The following is a 15,919-nucleotide window of genomic DNA, read 5'->3' on the forward strand; positions in this document are numbered from 1 at the left end:
AAAATGTTTTGAGAATGATGTACAAATGCGCTTTACACAATTGATGTGTGTATGGATTGTGATAAGAGTTGTATGAGCCCCTAATAAAATGATTTGAAAAAAATAAACATTGATCCCCAACCACCAGTGGCCATTTGGTTGGTCCAACTTAAAGGGAATTCAGGAGTCTCAGCATAGAACTGTAGTCCATAGGATTTTCAATTATTGAATTTTGGGAAGTAGATTCCCAGGCCTTTCTTCTAAGGCTCATATGGATGAAGTCGAACCTTCAACCTTTTGGTTAGGAGCCAAGGGCATTAGTCATCTGCACCATCCACAGACTCTGATAAGTGCCTAGTATAGTGCTCAGAAAGGAGCCTGGTGGTGCTGTGGGGTAGGCCTTGGACTGCTAACTGCAAGGTCAGCCATTGAAATCCACCAGCCACTCTGAGGGAGCAAGATGAGGCTATTTGCTCCCATAAAGATTTACAATCTCGGAAACCCTTTATAAGGTCACCATGAGTCCGAATCAACTAGATGGCAATCAATGAGTTTTCATAGTGTTAAGGACATAAGAGGTAAGTGGCAGAGATAATAATGATGGTGCTTGTTAGGAACAGTACTGAGTTAGTCTTGGTAAACTAGGGAAACAAATCCACAGAAACTCTTATGTATATGAGAGTTTTATATAAAGGGTAAGTGTACATTAAGAAAGCATCCCAACCCAGTGCTGTCCAAGCTCATAAGTCCAACATTAGCCCATATGTCTGACACCAATCTACAAAGTCCTCCTTAATCTCACAAAACTCATGCAATGACACCGACTACAGGAGAAAAGCTTACAGGGCTGCAGCGTGTAAGCAAGCATCTCAGCGCTGGCAGGGTTCTCCACAAGGCTGTTCCAGCACCCAGGGCTGCATAGGGGTAGGTTCATGTGGCTTCTCCTCAGGGATGTCTTGCAGGAAGAGAGCCTTGCCATCTGAAGCAGGGAACTGGCTAAGGCTGCTGCACCCTGGTCCGACCATCAAAGAGCAAGAGACCCGAGAACTAGAAAGGTGAGGCTCACTGAGCCATTTATCCCTTCACCCTTCAATTAACTCCACCTGTGTTTATCGGCCAGGTTGGCACAATAAACCTTAACTATCTCAAGTACTGATGCAGAGGTCACAAGACTGATGAGTTTCCTGGGAATTTTCTTAACAAGCTGCTTCCAACACATCTCCTCTGCCTCTGCTAACTGGAGATAGGTCTCTGGCTGGGGAGACAGAGGTCGTTTCCTGTTGTGTTCCTGGGTTTCAACTCTCTTGTTTCCTTTGATCGAGGGCCCTGCACCGGTCCACTTGGCTCCTGTCAGGGGAGGGGTGGGTGCCACGTTCCTTCTTGTCTCATCATAGAAAATGTGCTCATTGAAAACTATGTATTCTAGAGCTGAAAGTACTTTTAAAAAAATCATTTTATTGGGGGCTCATACAACTCATCACAATCCATCCATCCATCCATTGTGTCAAGCACTTTTGTACATTTGTTTCCCTCCTCCTTCTCAAAATATTTGCTTTTTACTTGAGCCCTTGGTATCAGCTCCTCATTTTCCCCCTCCCTCTCCACTCCTCCATGAATCCCTGCTAATTTATAAATTATTATTATTTTGTCATATCTTACACTGTTCAACGTCTCCCTTCACCCACTTCTCCGCTGTCCATCCCCCGGAGGGGAGGTTATATGTAAATCCTTGTAATCTGTTCCCCCTTTGTCCCTCACCTTCCTTCCACCCTTCCGGTATCGCCACTCTCACCACTGGTCCTGAGGGGTTCATCTGTCCTGGATTCCCTGTGTTTCCAGTTCCTATCTGTGCCAGTGTACATCCTCTGGTCCAGCCGGATTTTTAAGGTAGAATTGGGATCATGATAGTTGGGGGGAGGAAGCATTCAAGAACTAGAGAAAATTGTATGTTTCATCATTGCTATACTGTACCCTGATAGCTCATCTCCTCCCCGTAGCCCTTCTGCAAGGGGATGTCCAATTGCCCACAGATGGGCCCTGGGTCCCCACTCCGCACTCCCCTCATTCACAATGCTATGTGCTATGATTTTTTTGGTCTTGGATGCCTGATACCTGATCCCTTCGACGCCTTGTGATCTCACAGGCTGGTTTGCTTCTTCCATGTGGGCTTTGTTGTTTCTGTACTTTTGAAAAGCAAAATAAACCACCCCTACCAGCCCCACAGTTTAAAGTCTTCACGGTTCACTTCTTGATATATTTCGCTCCTGCGCTTTTTCTAGGCAAATGTATATTTCATAGGCATCTTAGTAGCATAATGGTGAAGCATTAGGCAGCGAACCAAAAGGGTGGTGGTGGTCTGGACACACTCACAGGCTCGGTGGAAGAAAGACATGATGGCCTGCCTGAAAACTCGTCAGGGACAGTTCTACTCCGTCACGTGGGGTTGCTATGAATTAAAAGGGACTCGACAGTACCTAACAACAACACATTACAGATACCCACTGCCATAGAGTGGCTTCTTACTCACATTGACTCTGTAGGACAGAATCCAACTGCTCCCTAGGATTTCCAAGGCTGTACATCTTGAAAGGAGCACACTGCCGGAGCTTTCTGTTATGAAGCTATTGGAGGGTTTGAACCACTGTCAGCGGTCCAGGGCATACCCACTACAATGCCAGCACTGCCTGAACAATTCAGATGACAATTAGAATATTCGTTTCTAAATCATAATTCATAGTTGGCTTTTTCTGACCTGGCAGTATAAATCTTAATGTATTCCCATAACCTTAGAATTTCTAAAAAAATATAATGCTTATTTCACTATATTATATAGTGATTATTGGGATATATTTTTCATTTTCACCATTCCTCCTATTGTTCTAAGTTGTATCTCTCTCTCTGCCTTTTATAATTACTGTCACCCCGTTGATCCTGACTCCTAGCCACCATGTAGGACAGAGTAGAACTGCTCCTGTGGGTTTCTGATGTTGTAAGTCTTGATGGGAGCAGAAAGCCTCATCTTTCTCCCACAAAGCAGCTGATGGGTTCAAATTGCTGACCTTGTGGTTAGCAATCCACTATTCCACCAGGCCTCCTGCCTGTTACACATAATTCTGAATGAAGCATCTTTGTGTATGAATCTTTGTGTATTTCTCTGATTGTTTCTTTTCGGGTAAATTTCCAAGTGTCACCAATGATTTCATATCAGAATACTGCCGTCACCACAATAAATTCCCTCCTACTATCCTTTTATAGTCCCCCTCATCTCCCCATAAACCTGAGAGGAGTGTGGAATACTTAATTCTATAGTGTGGAGTTCACTAGTCATTCTCATTTGAATTGCAAAGCAATTTAGATATTATTCAGGTGAAGTTCCCCAATGAGGATGCAGTAGCAACAGAGACTCTGGGCATCAGAGTTGATGGATCCTCTCACATGCCTGAAAGAGTCTAGTTCTGCCATGAAGACTGTAAGACATGCTGTGGGGAGAAGCCAAGACTAGGCTGCAGTGGGATTAGTGGGAACGAAATTAGTTCTAGAGACTCAAAAATGGGGGAAGAATATGTGTCAGATGTGACTTGGACTTAGTACAATGTGGCACTCAGAACTAATGATCTGACTTAGGGTGAAACAACGAAAATATGCGGAGGCAGCATCTTGGGTGAATGGGACGGGAGAGAAGGGGGCATGTGCCTCCTTTGGGACAAAAAGGAAAGCACCCTGGCTGAGAGGGATAATGGATGATCCAGTTCTTAAGCAAGAGGGGCTCTCAAGAAGCCAGTTAGATATTAGGATGCTGCTAAATAGGCAGGTGAGTCTCCCGTTCTACAGTGACCAATTAGATACCAGATGGACAGCTCAGTGGCTCAGACAATATGGGTTAGGGAGCTGGGTGCCTTATAGTGGAGATAAGTGGCCTTAAGGCAGTGTTTATCCACATTTATTTAGCATGTGTCAGAAGCACCTGGAGGATTTGTTAACACAGAAATTTCTGCACTCCACTCCCTCATCACTGTAGAAGCTTCTGGTCTGGGATGTAGAATGAGATAAGAGTGAGATGGGGAATGAGATGTTCCCAGGATCGTGGCTACTTCTCTAGGGCCAACACTTTGAGACAGCCTGCTCTAAGGCAGAACATCCTGAGATGAGAATAAACGTCTAACTTCCGCAACCCCTACAACGCCGAGACTTGGTTGAGCTGAGTCTAGAGCCTCAGGTGTTTTTGTGCTGATGGTGGGAAGATGGGGTAGGAAGAAACTGGTCCCTTTTCAGGTGACCCCATTATCATCACTAGGACACTTGTTAGAAATGCATATTGCAGCTGCACCAGAGACCACTGAATCGGGTCTGGGGTTGGGCCAATAATTGGCATTTGTAACAAGTTCTCAGAGGCTGCTGCTGTTGACACTGTTGGTTCCAAGAGGATAAAAATGAGGTGCTTTTGCTATCACACCTTTTGTACTCGGCTGGCGCCACTCCCCTTCAAAAAAAAAAAAGATAAAAAATCCTTCAAACCTCAACTCCACTACTTACAAGCTAGGAGACCCTGAGCAATTACTCTTACCTTGCAATTTCCTTACCTGCCAAATGGGGATAATAATAGGATCTCTTCGGTATCTTAGGAAGATTAAACAACATGTAGGTGAAGTCTTTAGCACTGTGCCTTGTGTTTAATGAGCCCTAGCGATTATCCTGAATTTTTTTTCTGGATGTTATTCAAAGCGTGACATTTCTCCAGAGCAAAGACTTCGGTGAGCTCATGTCTTTGAAGATGCATTTTGAGAACCTCCTTTTTAATGTGGGTATCCCTAAATGAGTCAGATTTTCGGGCATCTGGGTCTTTGGTACCCTTCTGGGATGGCCAGGGGCATTTGGCTGGCGGCAGGTGCTTAGCTAATGGGACCAGGACGGCTCAACTGGCTAACAGGAGGAGAGGGCTAACAGGAAGGGCTGGCAAGAACAAAACTTCCTGGAGGAAACTCAGAACAGGTGGAAGAGGAAGTGACTGATGGAGGAAGCAATAGATGAGGGCAGCCAGAGGTAGCAGACAGGCTGCCAAAGACAAACTTGACCTCCTCCCAGGGGAGGCCCCAGGGAACCTCTTAGTGCTAGCATTTCGCGGAGTCCCTGGGGTGTCACTCAAGTGCCCACGTCAAGCCCCTCAGAACCACTCCGGGGTCAGTCGGCCTCTGAGGGCACCATGGTTTGGGCTCAAACCATGACGCTTTCAGCTATTCTGACGACAGCACACGCTCCCCTCCTGCCAAGGGCCTGGGCCTGTCACAATTGGGAGTCTGCTCTAGTCTTTCTCGAGCCCTTCTGGGCCCCTCAGGAAGCGGGTTTATCTTATCAGGGTCACGCAGCCCCGGTCCCTTGGCCAGGATGGCCGGAGACCTTCGTAACCGAAGTCGGCAGGAGAAACAAAAGCACCAAGTTCAGGCTCCGTGGGCACCGCCGGCCAGCCAATGGGGCGCGGCCGCTCCCCGGCGGAGTGGTACTATGATGACAGTAGCCAACCAGAGCGCTCGGAACAAATGAGGATACTGTATCCCGCACCCGCCGTTCTAGAACGCGCTGGTTGTTATAGTGATAAACTGAGGCCTTGCCACCGGCCAGACGGGAGCGGAGCTAGTCCCTTGACGGCCCCGGAAACATCCAACAAGGGGAGAAGGAAAGGGGCATGGGCAGAAGAAACAAAAATACTTGATCAAGAAAACCCCCTGTCTGCGAGGAGACTCTCAGGGTATCGCTGGAGGGAGCCGTTGCTGGCCATGCCAGTACTCACCGCGGCTGCTGAGTCAGAAACAGGTATCCCAACATCGCTTTCTAATGAGCATCTCTCAGAAACCATGGAGGAGATAGAGCACACATGCCCCCAGCCTCGGGTAAGTCAAGACAAAGGGTGTAATTGTATGCGTGGTTATGGCACAAAAGAGTTCCCGAGGCTCCCGCAGCCAGCTGGGAAAATGTCCCTTAGGGGATTTTCATGTAAATGAGAACGGAGAGACGGCCTAATCCGTCATAGCGGTTTAGCCTCCTCTGGTCTCAGTTTACAGTGTGAATGTTGGGGCTGGGGCCAGAATGGGCTGCTGGGGATGGGCTGTGTTTTTGTTTCTTGGGCGGAGGTGAGGGGGGTGGGGGGACCTGGCCTTTTCCCTTCGAGGTGGATGGATGTTCGTCTGGGTTGTTGCGGCGGGGTGGGGGGATGGGGTGAGGAGAATCCTACAGAGTGATTTAAAAATGGGTGTTTCTTCGCAAAGCTTGGGCAAGAGGCCCCCCGTTAAGTTCAAAATCGTACCCCAGGGATGGGTGGAGAGAAACTATCTTCAACTGATTTGGGTGCCTACTGCCAGTTTTTGGACAAAAGACAACGACCTAGGAAGGAAACACTTCCTCCATCCACTTGAAACCGTAAAAAGAAATAACCGAGAGCCCCTCCGTCCCGGTCCCGTCTTGCCTTTAGGTATACTGTGCGTTCTCAAGAAATTGTCCAAATCTTCCAAGGCTGCCAGAAGGGTTTCCCCTCAAGGAGCCGGGCTGGGGGATGCTGGGGGAGCCACATTTCTTTAGGAAAGAGGCTGCAGGCGTTTAAGAATGCAAGTGTGGACCAGCACACTCAAGGACCAGGTCTGGAGGAATGAGTGTATTCCCAAATTTGCCCCATTTCCCAGCCACTGGCCTTGATCCCTTAAGTAGAAGTGCAAATTCCTAACCCCACACCTCAACGTGTACTCTCCAGGAACCCCCAAACACCCAAAGGGTGGTGGGCTTTCTGTGGTCAAAAGTCTTGTGAATCTTGGAGAGGTCTCTCTTTGGACCCCCAAATCCAAGAGGCACACTTTCATCTCTCTAGCGATTTTCCTAAACTCAAAACAACGCAAGCTGTCAGGTAGACTATTGGGATTGATTGTGGAGTTGGACCCTAGAATGAGGGTTTTTCCTTTCTTGGCTGGGGATATTGTTTTCTTTTTGTTTTCCCTTGAGGATTGTGTGTGGTGTGATGTGGTATTTTCTGTGACACCCCTCAAAAAGAGGCCTCACAAACTTGTAGGCCTGTCCATTATGAGAAGGATGTTTCTTGAAAGGGTTGTTAAGGGTTCAAAGGCAGGCTTAGCACAACTTCCTTTAAAAACCAAGGAAACGAAGTTACATTAGAACCCTATGGATTTTTGTTCACTGTTTCTTATTAAAATATTTTTTTTCCTTGGGGTAGTTCAATAATAGGTCCCAGGACTTCAGTTACTTATTGAAGGACATAATACAACATCACATCTATATTCTTGGGAGAGACCATGCCCATTAGTTTGTTATGAAGGGACTCCTTGGAGCCAATCAACAAGTCATGATTCAGCCCTGAAAAAAAATTGGCCACCCCAAATCTCTTAAAATGAAGGGGTACTGAGTTTCTATGTGGGATGATGGAAAACTTGAAAATGGAAAGGGTGACGGTTATACGACATGGTCAATGTAATGAGCGTCACTGAATTGTATGTGTTGAAATGGCAGATTTTTGTTATGTATATTTTACCATGATTAAATTTAATCTATCATAAGAGCACTCAAAATACTTTTTAAAAAAAGTAATCCCAAAGTTCAGATTTGTACCAACTGCTTCCAGTTGAGTCACTTACATCCACTTCTTTTCCTTCGCTTTCTGTCTTGTACTTTCCTATCTTGTATTTCTTCCTTGGTTAATTCTGCTTGAGAGGTGGGCAGAAGAAACCGAGGGAAGAAAAAAAGTGGGTTACTTTTCCCTTGCACTTGTGTAATCCTGGTGGCGTAGTGGTTGTGTGTTGGTCTGCTACCCCCAAAAGGTGGCAGTTTGAAACTACCAGCCTCTCTGAGGGAGAAAGATGAACTTTCTACCCCCTTAGAGCTACAGTCTCCAAAATCCACAAGGGCAATTCTCCCCTGTCCTATACTGTGGCTATGAGTCAGAATTGACTCCATGACAGTGAGTTTGGAGGGGTTTTTTTTTGGTGTAGCTCCTTTCCATGATAACTCACAAGCATCATATAAAACTGGCTATGGTCCCCCTCGTCCCCCACCCCCTACGTCCTACCCATTTTAGAAAGGAAGAAACTAGATTATTAGACCACTAGAAGGGTATACTCAGCATCAGATTGCTCAATAAGCAAGGAAATCATGGGATTACTTGTGCTTAGTGACCTACAGATTAAGAGATAAGTGTTAGTAAACTCATGCTTACCTTAGTTATTGAGTAATCCACCTCTGGGTATATTCTAAATTTACACTTACATTTCAGAGTCTAACTTGCCTTTGTGATCGATTTATACACATTGATTGCTCAGTTACCAAATTTGTTGCTGAAGGATGAAAGGCAAGTGAAAATGTAAACTTGACATTTTTACTGATGGGTTTTAGTCATTTCTGTTGATTGTGTAGCTTTGTTAGTATCTCCATCATTCAAATTCTCTAAATTTCGTATTTCTCCCAGCTCTTAAATATATGGCCCCAAATCACAAGTGGATCACTGAGGCTCAGCCACAGTCAGCAGGCTGTGAATTGCCTAGCTAGTATGGAAAGTATTTGCAGGATTTGAGAGGGACCTGTGTAGTTAGTGAATATGTGTTGGGCTGCTAAGCACAAGGTCAGCAGTTTGAAACCACCAGTTGCTCTGTGGGAGAAAGACAAAGCATTTTAATTTTGTAATGACTTAGAGTCTTGAAAACCCCCAGGGACAGTTCTGCTGTCAGAATTGACCAGATGGGAGTGAGTTTGGTTTCTCTTAGGGATGACAAGCCACACTTATATTCAAGGCCTGACTCCTCCCATTTGTGACCAAATTTGAATTCAGAGAGCTTAGAGGAAACAGGATTCTGTAACAGTAGCCTACACACATTTCGGCACCTCTAAGGTTAGATTTGTTGCTGGACATATTTAACCTGCTGATTCCAAAAATAGCACCATTTTTCCAGTTTTTTTCCCCAGTTCTAGTTTTTGAGATACAGAACATATGCCACATATCACTCTTCACTCTGCTTGCCAATGAAAAACCAAGATATTTTAAGGTAGTGTTAGCTAGTCTGAGATAGAGGAAGTGCACACTGGCTTTATTCAAAGTAATTTGTGTTGTACTAAATATTTGATCTATTACATGAAATTGGAATTTTCCCCAAGTAGCGCTACACCTTTATTAGGAACCGAATAGTAGGCAGTTCCAATTTGTTATCTTATAGAGGGCCAGAAATAAGAGTTACCAGACAAGAAATAAGGAGCCCCGATGGCATAGTGGTCTTTGCCAGTGTTTAACTGCTAACTACAAGGTCAGCTATTCGAACCCATCTGCAAGAGAAAGATGAGACTTTCTGCTCCCATAAAGACTGACATCCTCAGAGACCCACAGGAGAAGTCCCATTCTGTCTTATAGAGTCGCTATGAGTCATAGGCACCTAACTGGTAGTGTGTTTGGTACAATATAAAGAGACTCAGAAGGCTATGGATGACAGTGGAAGTCCAAGATACATTTGTGAGATCTTCACAGGAAATAGCCTCCAGTGATTTCCCTCTAGAACAGAGGGGTGGGATGAAATCGGTTACCACACAGAGTATATTGGAGCAATGACTGTAGGGGATCAAAATGATAAACTAGACTTGAACGGTTAAAACCTTGACCCCCCCTCTGAAACACTCTGGGCCTGATGTGATTTTCAACATTTTCTCTGTGTGTTTTTGTTTGTTTGTTTCATATTAGGGCTTATCTAAGGTTTATTTTGTCATTGAAAAATTCCCTCTTGAATTTCTGTTAGATGTTTTTTTTCTATTTTTTGATGTATGAAACCCAGGATTGATGAACCTATAGAGATAGCAAGTAGAAAAAGGGATCCTGGGGGGTAAAGGGGAGCTGATATCAAGGAGTTCAAGAAGGAAGAAAATGTTTTGAAACTGATTGTGGTAGCCATTGTACAATACTGCTTGATGAGATTGAACTATGGAATGATATCCGTATTAGCTCCCAAGAACGTCTTGAAAAAAATAAAAAGAGATTCAAATGTTCTGAAGCCTCAAAAGGGCCTGTTGTAGTTAAAATTCCTTTCTTAAAATTAAAATATTCCCCCCAAAATTAAAATGTTCCAGTTTTGTTATAAGATGGCACAACTTCACCTGTGCATAGAAACTCCTAAAAGAAAAGGTAGAATTTTTCTTATAAAAAAGCTTGTAGTTTATGAGGGAGGGGGAAAATGATGAGCCGATACCCTAGGGCTCAAGTAGAAAGAAAATGTTTTGAGAATGATGATGCTAACAGATGTACAAATGTGCTTGACACCATGGATGGATGGACTGTGATAGGAGTTGTACAAGCCCCCAATAAAATGATTTATTTTTTTAAAAAGTTTGTAGTCAACCTCAACTCCAAAACACTTAACATGAATTATCCATTTACTTCTAGATATTAAAGTGTGTTCTGAAAAATTAGTGCATAATTTGAGGAAGAAAAACGTATTCAAAATATTTACTTATACATTTTCCACACACTAAATTGCCCTCACACCTTCCATTTATGTGCCTTTTCTGTTTTCTTTTTTCTTTTCCACTCTTCTCCAGCTGTGGTCTGGTTTGCAGGGTCCAGCTTGTAGTCTCTGTATATGTTGCACAGCCTCCCAGACCCAAAAGAAAACCCACTGCCAGCTAATCAATTCTAACTCATAGTGACCCTATAGGACAGAAAAGAACTGCCCCTTTGTGTTTCCAAACCCTTAACTCTTTTAAAGGCTTTGAACCACTGACCTTCTGATTGGCAGCATAATATGTAGCCAGCTAGCCGTCATGAGTCCAAATACATCTTCCCTTGTAAGTCCCTTGTTACTTAATTCTTTTTCAAGCAATTCTTACTCTTTTCTTGGGTCTTATCCTGTGATTTGTGGGTCTGAATTCACTTCATATTCAAAACTAGGATGATTAACGAATACATTAGTATAACTTAATAGCTGAAATTATAGTGGAACACTCGATCTAAGAAACTAGAGCTGATGAGGTCTATCTAATGCAATTTTTCTGAATCAGCACTCCAGGTAACCCCAGGAACAGGCCTAAAAACCAGGACACCAATAAAAAAAGTTTAGTTGTTGTTGGGCTGTGTAATATCATCTTTAAAAGGTAGCAGTTACCAAAATGGTTCTAATTGTATTCGCAGCGGTTGCACATTGGGTCCCCAAATTAACTTTCACCTTACCTCACTCAAAACTCGGTGCCATTGAGTTGATTCTGACTCTTAGCAACCCTATAGGACAGAGTAAAACTGACCTTGTGGGTTTACAAGCTTCTAAATCCTTATGGTAGTAAGTAGAAAGCCTCATCTTTCTCTTGTAGAGCAGTTGGTGGATTTGAACTGCTGATCTTGTGGCTAGCAGCCCCACATGTCACCAGCCATAAAGCTTTACTTCCAAACGCCGAATGTGAACATACGTCACTATCTAGAAAGACTGTTTTTATTTAAATCTCAGCAATTGTAGCAAATGCCCTTTCTGTTACACACTCTGCTTTTCATAAGCATGGCATATGAGGAAGGTGTGTACAGGGCTTCTGTATCTACATGTGTTTGTCTATATATGATGTACAGTGAAAGCTATCCATTGGGCTATAGTTGAATATAGCCCACAATGATTGGAAATTTATCGTGTCCTGGCCTCTGAGAGCTCAAGTGCTTTGGGGTTTGGAGATTCCAGCAAAAGAGACCAATACATAAGCAAACAGTTCAGTAGAGTCTGAGAAGGGCACAATGCGCTAGCTGGGGCAGTTGAGCCATAAAGGAAGAAGGGATGAATTTTCTGAAGAGCAAGTAAGTCCCAAGTTTGCCAGATGGATGTTGAGTAGAAACTTGCCTGTCAGAGCTGTGTCCTTGATCTGGATTACCAGGTCTGTTTGGTGAGTATTCTGATATCTTTAAATCGAATTAGCGGGCTTTTTAACATCTGGAGGAAATGGAGGGGGAAGCAGTCAGACCTAAATGAGCAGAATTTCAAAGCAATGTATATTTTAGATCTCCCTAAGTAGCAAATTGATAATGATACTAACAACATGATTGAATCACATTTTCAGAGGCAAGTTTTCTGAAAGGTATATATGTAGTATTTTCACCTGCCTTATTCCTCTTGGGAGGAAAACATAACAGAGGAGTAGAGTAAAATAGAAGATAATGAAATTAGAAGAAAAAATAACAGAAAAAAGACCTATGTTTTACAATGGAGCTTCTGTTTTGGAAATATAATCTTATTGCCCTTTTGATTTCACCATGGCACTGAGAATGAGATGTTTCTAAGAAGCCTTCTTTCCATTGTGAAACTGTTTATTCGTGATACTTGTCTTCCTTTCAGTTCCTTAGTATTTTCCTGCTTGAACATGATGCCAGGTGACTGGTGGGCGTGCCTGTCAAGAAGAGAAGCTGAGTAGCGTTGGTAGTAAGATGTCACAGCCCTCCTTGGAGAACTACCTCCTGAGGGATGAGTTCTCTTTGTGGGCAAGAGTGGTTTTTCATAGTTCCCTACTCTGCAGACTGAGAAACACAACCTCACTGCCTATGAGTTGACTCTGACTCATAATGACCCTATAGGACAGGGTAGACCTGCCCCCTGTGGGTTTCTGAGGAAGCCTCATTTTTGTCCCATGAAATGGCTGGAAGTGTTGAACTGTTGACCTTGCAGTTGGTTAGCAGCCCAATTCTCTGAACCCAGTGCGTGCTCCCTATGCTTGTCTAACAAGGTTTGGCCATCCTAGCAGCTGTCTGCTGGAGGACTTGGTTAATGACCTTGGCTAAGTTAGAAATCCTAAGGGGTCAGAGGAAGTTGTCATTTTAGCCTGCAATAGCTACTTCCATGAAGATGTACCGTGGAGCAACTGAGAAGGGCTTGGAAATTACAACATGGCTCAACATGCCAAGCTAGCAGGAGTTTATGTCGGGCTTTCCTTCAGTGTGAAGCAGGCCAAGAGACTGCTATCTTGCAGAAGGTGTATTATATCTGTTGGAAGTCAGGCAGGACGCTCATAAAGTGCTCAAAAAGATGGCCACATTTCTAAAAACATCAATATCTCCCTTTACCTGTATCACTATGTAGTTAGCCACTCTGAGCACAATACATTTTAAGAGTGAGGACTCTTAATGTGCTGTGCTGGTAAAAATAAACAGACATGAGCTTCCTTGGACATTTACTGTGGTCATCTGGAATTCTGCCCAAGGTTATTATTAGACATCTTACTGCAGATCTTGCGTCAAATGCAGCATCCATTTCTTACAGATTGATAATAGTCAGGCATATTGAACAGGGAATCAATGAAATAGTTTCTTCCATTTTAAAAATTCTGTCCGTTCACTTCTCCCTAATCCCTGACTTGCCTAATGTTAAACTCTTTATGCATGCCCTGGGGTGGGGTGGGGGCACCTCTTAACCACTGGGCTGCTAACTTAAAGGTGGGCTGACTGAACCATTAACCACTGCCATCTAGTAAATTCCAACTAAATCTTTACAAGAACAAGTAGCCTCATCTTTCTCCTGCAGAGCTGCTGGTGAGTTTGAACTGCTGAACTTGTGGATTATAGTCCAATGCTTACCAGATAGTTCCACTGTTGTTGTTGTTGTTGTTGTTGTTAGGTGCCATTGAGTCTGCTCTAACTCATAGCAACCCTGTGCACAACAGGACCAAACACTACATGACTCTGCACCATCCTCACAATTGCTCCTATGGCTGAGCCCATGCCTGGTGTCCTTTTCCAAGGCTGGGTCCTCTTGGTAACATGTTCAAAGCAGGTGAAATGAAGTCTTGCCACCCTCACGTCTAAGGAACATTCTGGCTATACTTTTTCCAAGACAGATTTGTTTGTTCTTCTAGCAGTCCATGGTATATTCTTTGCCAATACCATAATTCAAAGGCATCAATGAATGCTTCTTCAGTCCTTCTTATTCATTGTCCAGTTTTCTCATGCATATGAGGTTATTGAAAATGAGGGGCATCTTAGCCTTCCAAACGACATTTTTGCATTTTAACACTTTCAAGAAATCTTTTTGCAGCAGATTTGCCCGATACAATATATGATTTGATTTCTTGACTGTGCTTTCATGCGTAGTGATTGTGGATCCAAGCAAGATGAAATTTTTGACAGCTTCAATCTTTTCTTCATTTATCATCATTTTGACAGTTCCCTATTGATGCACTGCCGCAACCATTTTTAAATTATATTTGGCAAAATTTTACTTGTGTGTAATATTTATGATATTGTTGGATCATTTCTACCTTATCTTGGGTTACATTTATTTGGAATGGGCACAAATATGAATGGCTTCTAGTCGATTGGCCAGGTAACTGTCTTCCAAATGTCTTGGCAAAGATGAGTCTGCGCTTCCAGCATGACATCCCTTTGTTGAAACATTGCAATTGGTAGTCTATCAATTCTTGAAACCTTGTGTTTTTGGCCAGTGCATCCAGTACAGTTTGGACATCTTTCTTCAATATCACTGGTTCTTGATCATGTGTTACCTTCTGAAATGATAGAATGTTGACCAGCTCTTTTTAGTACAGTGTATTCTCAGCATTCCTTTCAGCATCTTTTTGATGCTTATTGAATCCCCCCACCCCCACCTGATTCTTTCATCTTGAGAAATGTCCCACGTGTACTTCCCTTTTGGTTTTCTAACTCCAGATCTTACTTTATCTACTGGAACCACCCTTTAAAATTTGTGGTTTAGTTCTTTCATTGCTTCCATTTTCTTTCACTCCTTTACATTCAAGAGCAAGTTTCCGAGTCTCTTTGTCATTTATTTTGGTCTTTTCTTTCTTTCCTGTCATTTTAATGACCTTATACTTTCTTCATGAATGATACCACAACTTATCTGGGTTTTGATCATTAGTGTTTAATGAATAAATCTATTTTTGAGATGGTCTCTAAATTCTGGTAGGATATACTCAAAGTTGTAGCTTAGATCTCATGAACCTGTTTTAATGTTCTTCACCTTCATTTGAGCCTACGTATTGCTAATTTATGGTCTGGTCTAAAGTCGGCCCTTGGTTCTGTTCTCACTGGTGATCTTGAGTGTCTCTGTGTTAGACAGCTATCTCTAGAGAAACAAAACCAGGACACTTAGGATTATATGCATATTATGAAAACATCTTAGTCCAGTCCAGATTAAGTCCATATGTCTGATATTAACCCGTATGCCTGGTACTAGTGTACAAATTCCTCTTCAGACTCATGCAGCACATGCAATGATGCTGAATGCAGGAGGTCATAGGCTGGTGGGTGAAAAGTCTTGTGGATCCAGTGCCAGTGGGAGCATCTCAGGGCTTTGGCTGCCATCAGCATGGCTCGAAATGGCTTGTGAACAGGAAAATGAAGCAGAGAGAGAGTATGTCCCGCCTCCCGACAGGAAAAGAGAAAGTTCCCAGAATCCTCATGAGAAGGCCATACCCACAAGGAGACATCATCAGGCTGTAACCTGATTGACAGGCTAGACATCACCCCTTCACTCTTAATATTCTCAAGTTGACATGAGATTATGTAACTACCACAGTCACCACTGATTTGATTACTGTGTATTCTTTCTAACAAGATCCACATGTATACTCGCTATTAATGTTGTTGAGTAAATGTATTTCCAGTGAATTGTTGTTGATGTTATAAAATTCTATCATGTGATCCCTGGCATCATTTCTGTCACCAAGGTCATATATTCTAGCTACTAATCCTTCATCTTTGTTTTCAACTTCTATATTCCAAAGACTATTAGTTATCAGTGCATCTTTTTATGTCTGTCTTCTTAACTTGAGGGTTATTTTTAAAAATCATGTTATTGGGGGCTCATACAACTCTTATCACAATCCATACATCCATCCATTGTATCAAGCACATTTGTACATTTGTTGCCATCATCATTCTCAAAACATTTGCTTTCTGCTTGAGCCCTTGGTATCAGCTCCTCATTTTTCCCCT

General features: G+C 43.1%; 1 protein-coding gene across 3 annotated transcripts in view; it reads left to right on the forward strand.

The window, feature by feature from the left end:
• PCYT1B (phosphate cytidylyltransferase 1B, choline) overlaps nucleotides 1–15,919 on the forward strand; it is a 112,041-nt gene that overhangs the window by 24,256 nt on the left and 71,866 nt on the right. Inside the window, exon 1 of one of the 3 annotated variants that reach the window (XM_045290714.1) lies at nucleotides 5,574–5,864. The exons of 1 other annotated variant lie outside the window; for it this stretch is intronic. In XM_045290714.1, the coding sequence (XP_045146649.1) occupies nucleotides 5,751–5,864 (114 nt within the window). In that variant the 5' untranslated portion in view covers nucleotides 5,574–5,750. Of the gene's footprint in view, nucleotides 1–5,573; nucleotides 5,865–15,919 lie in introns of those variants that run through there. One more of the 3 variants, XM_045290713.1, reaches the window with a different exon arrangement.

This window comes from Echinops telfairi, unplaced genomic scaffold, assembly GCF_000313985.2.
Source record: "Echinops telfairi isolate 266 unplaced genomic scaffold, ASM31398v2 ScPeMD7_53;HRSCAF=182, whole genome shotgun sequence".
In the NCBI taxonomy this organism is placed as follows: Eukaryota; Metazoa; Chordata; class Mammalia; order Afrosoricida; family Tenrecidae; genus Echinops; species Echinops telfairi.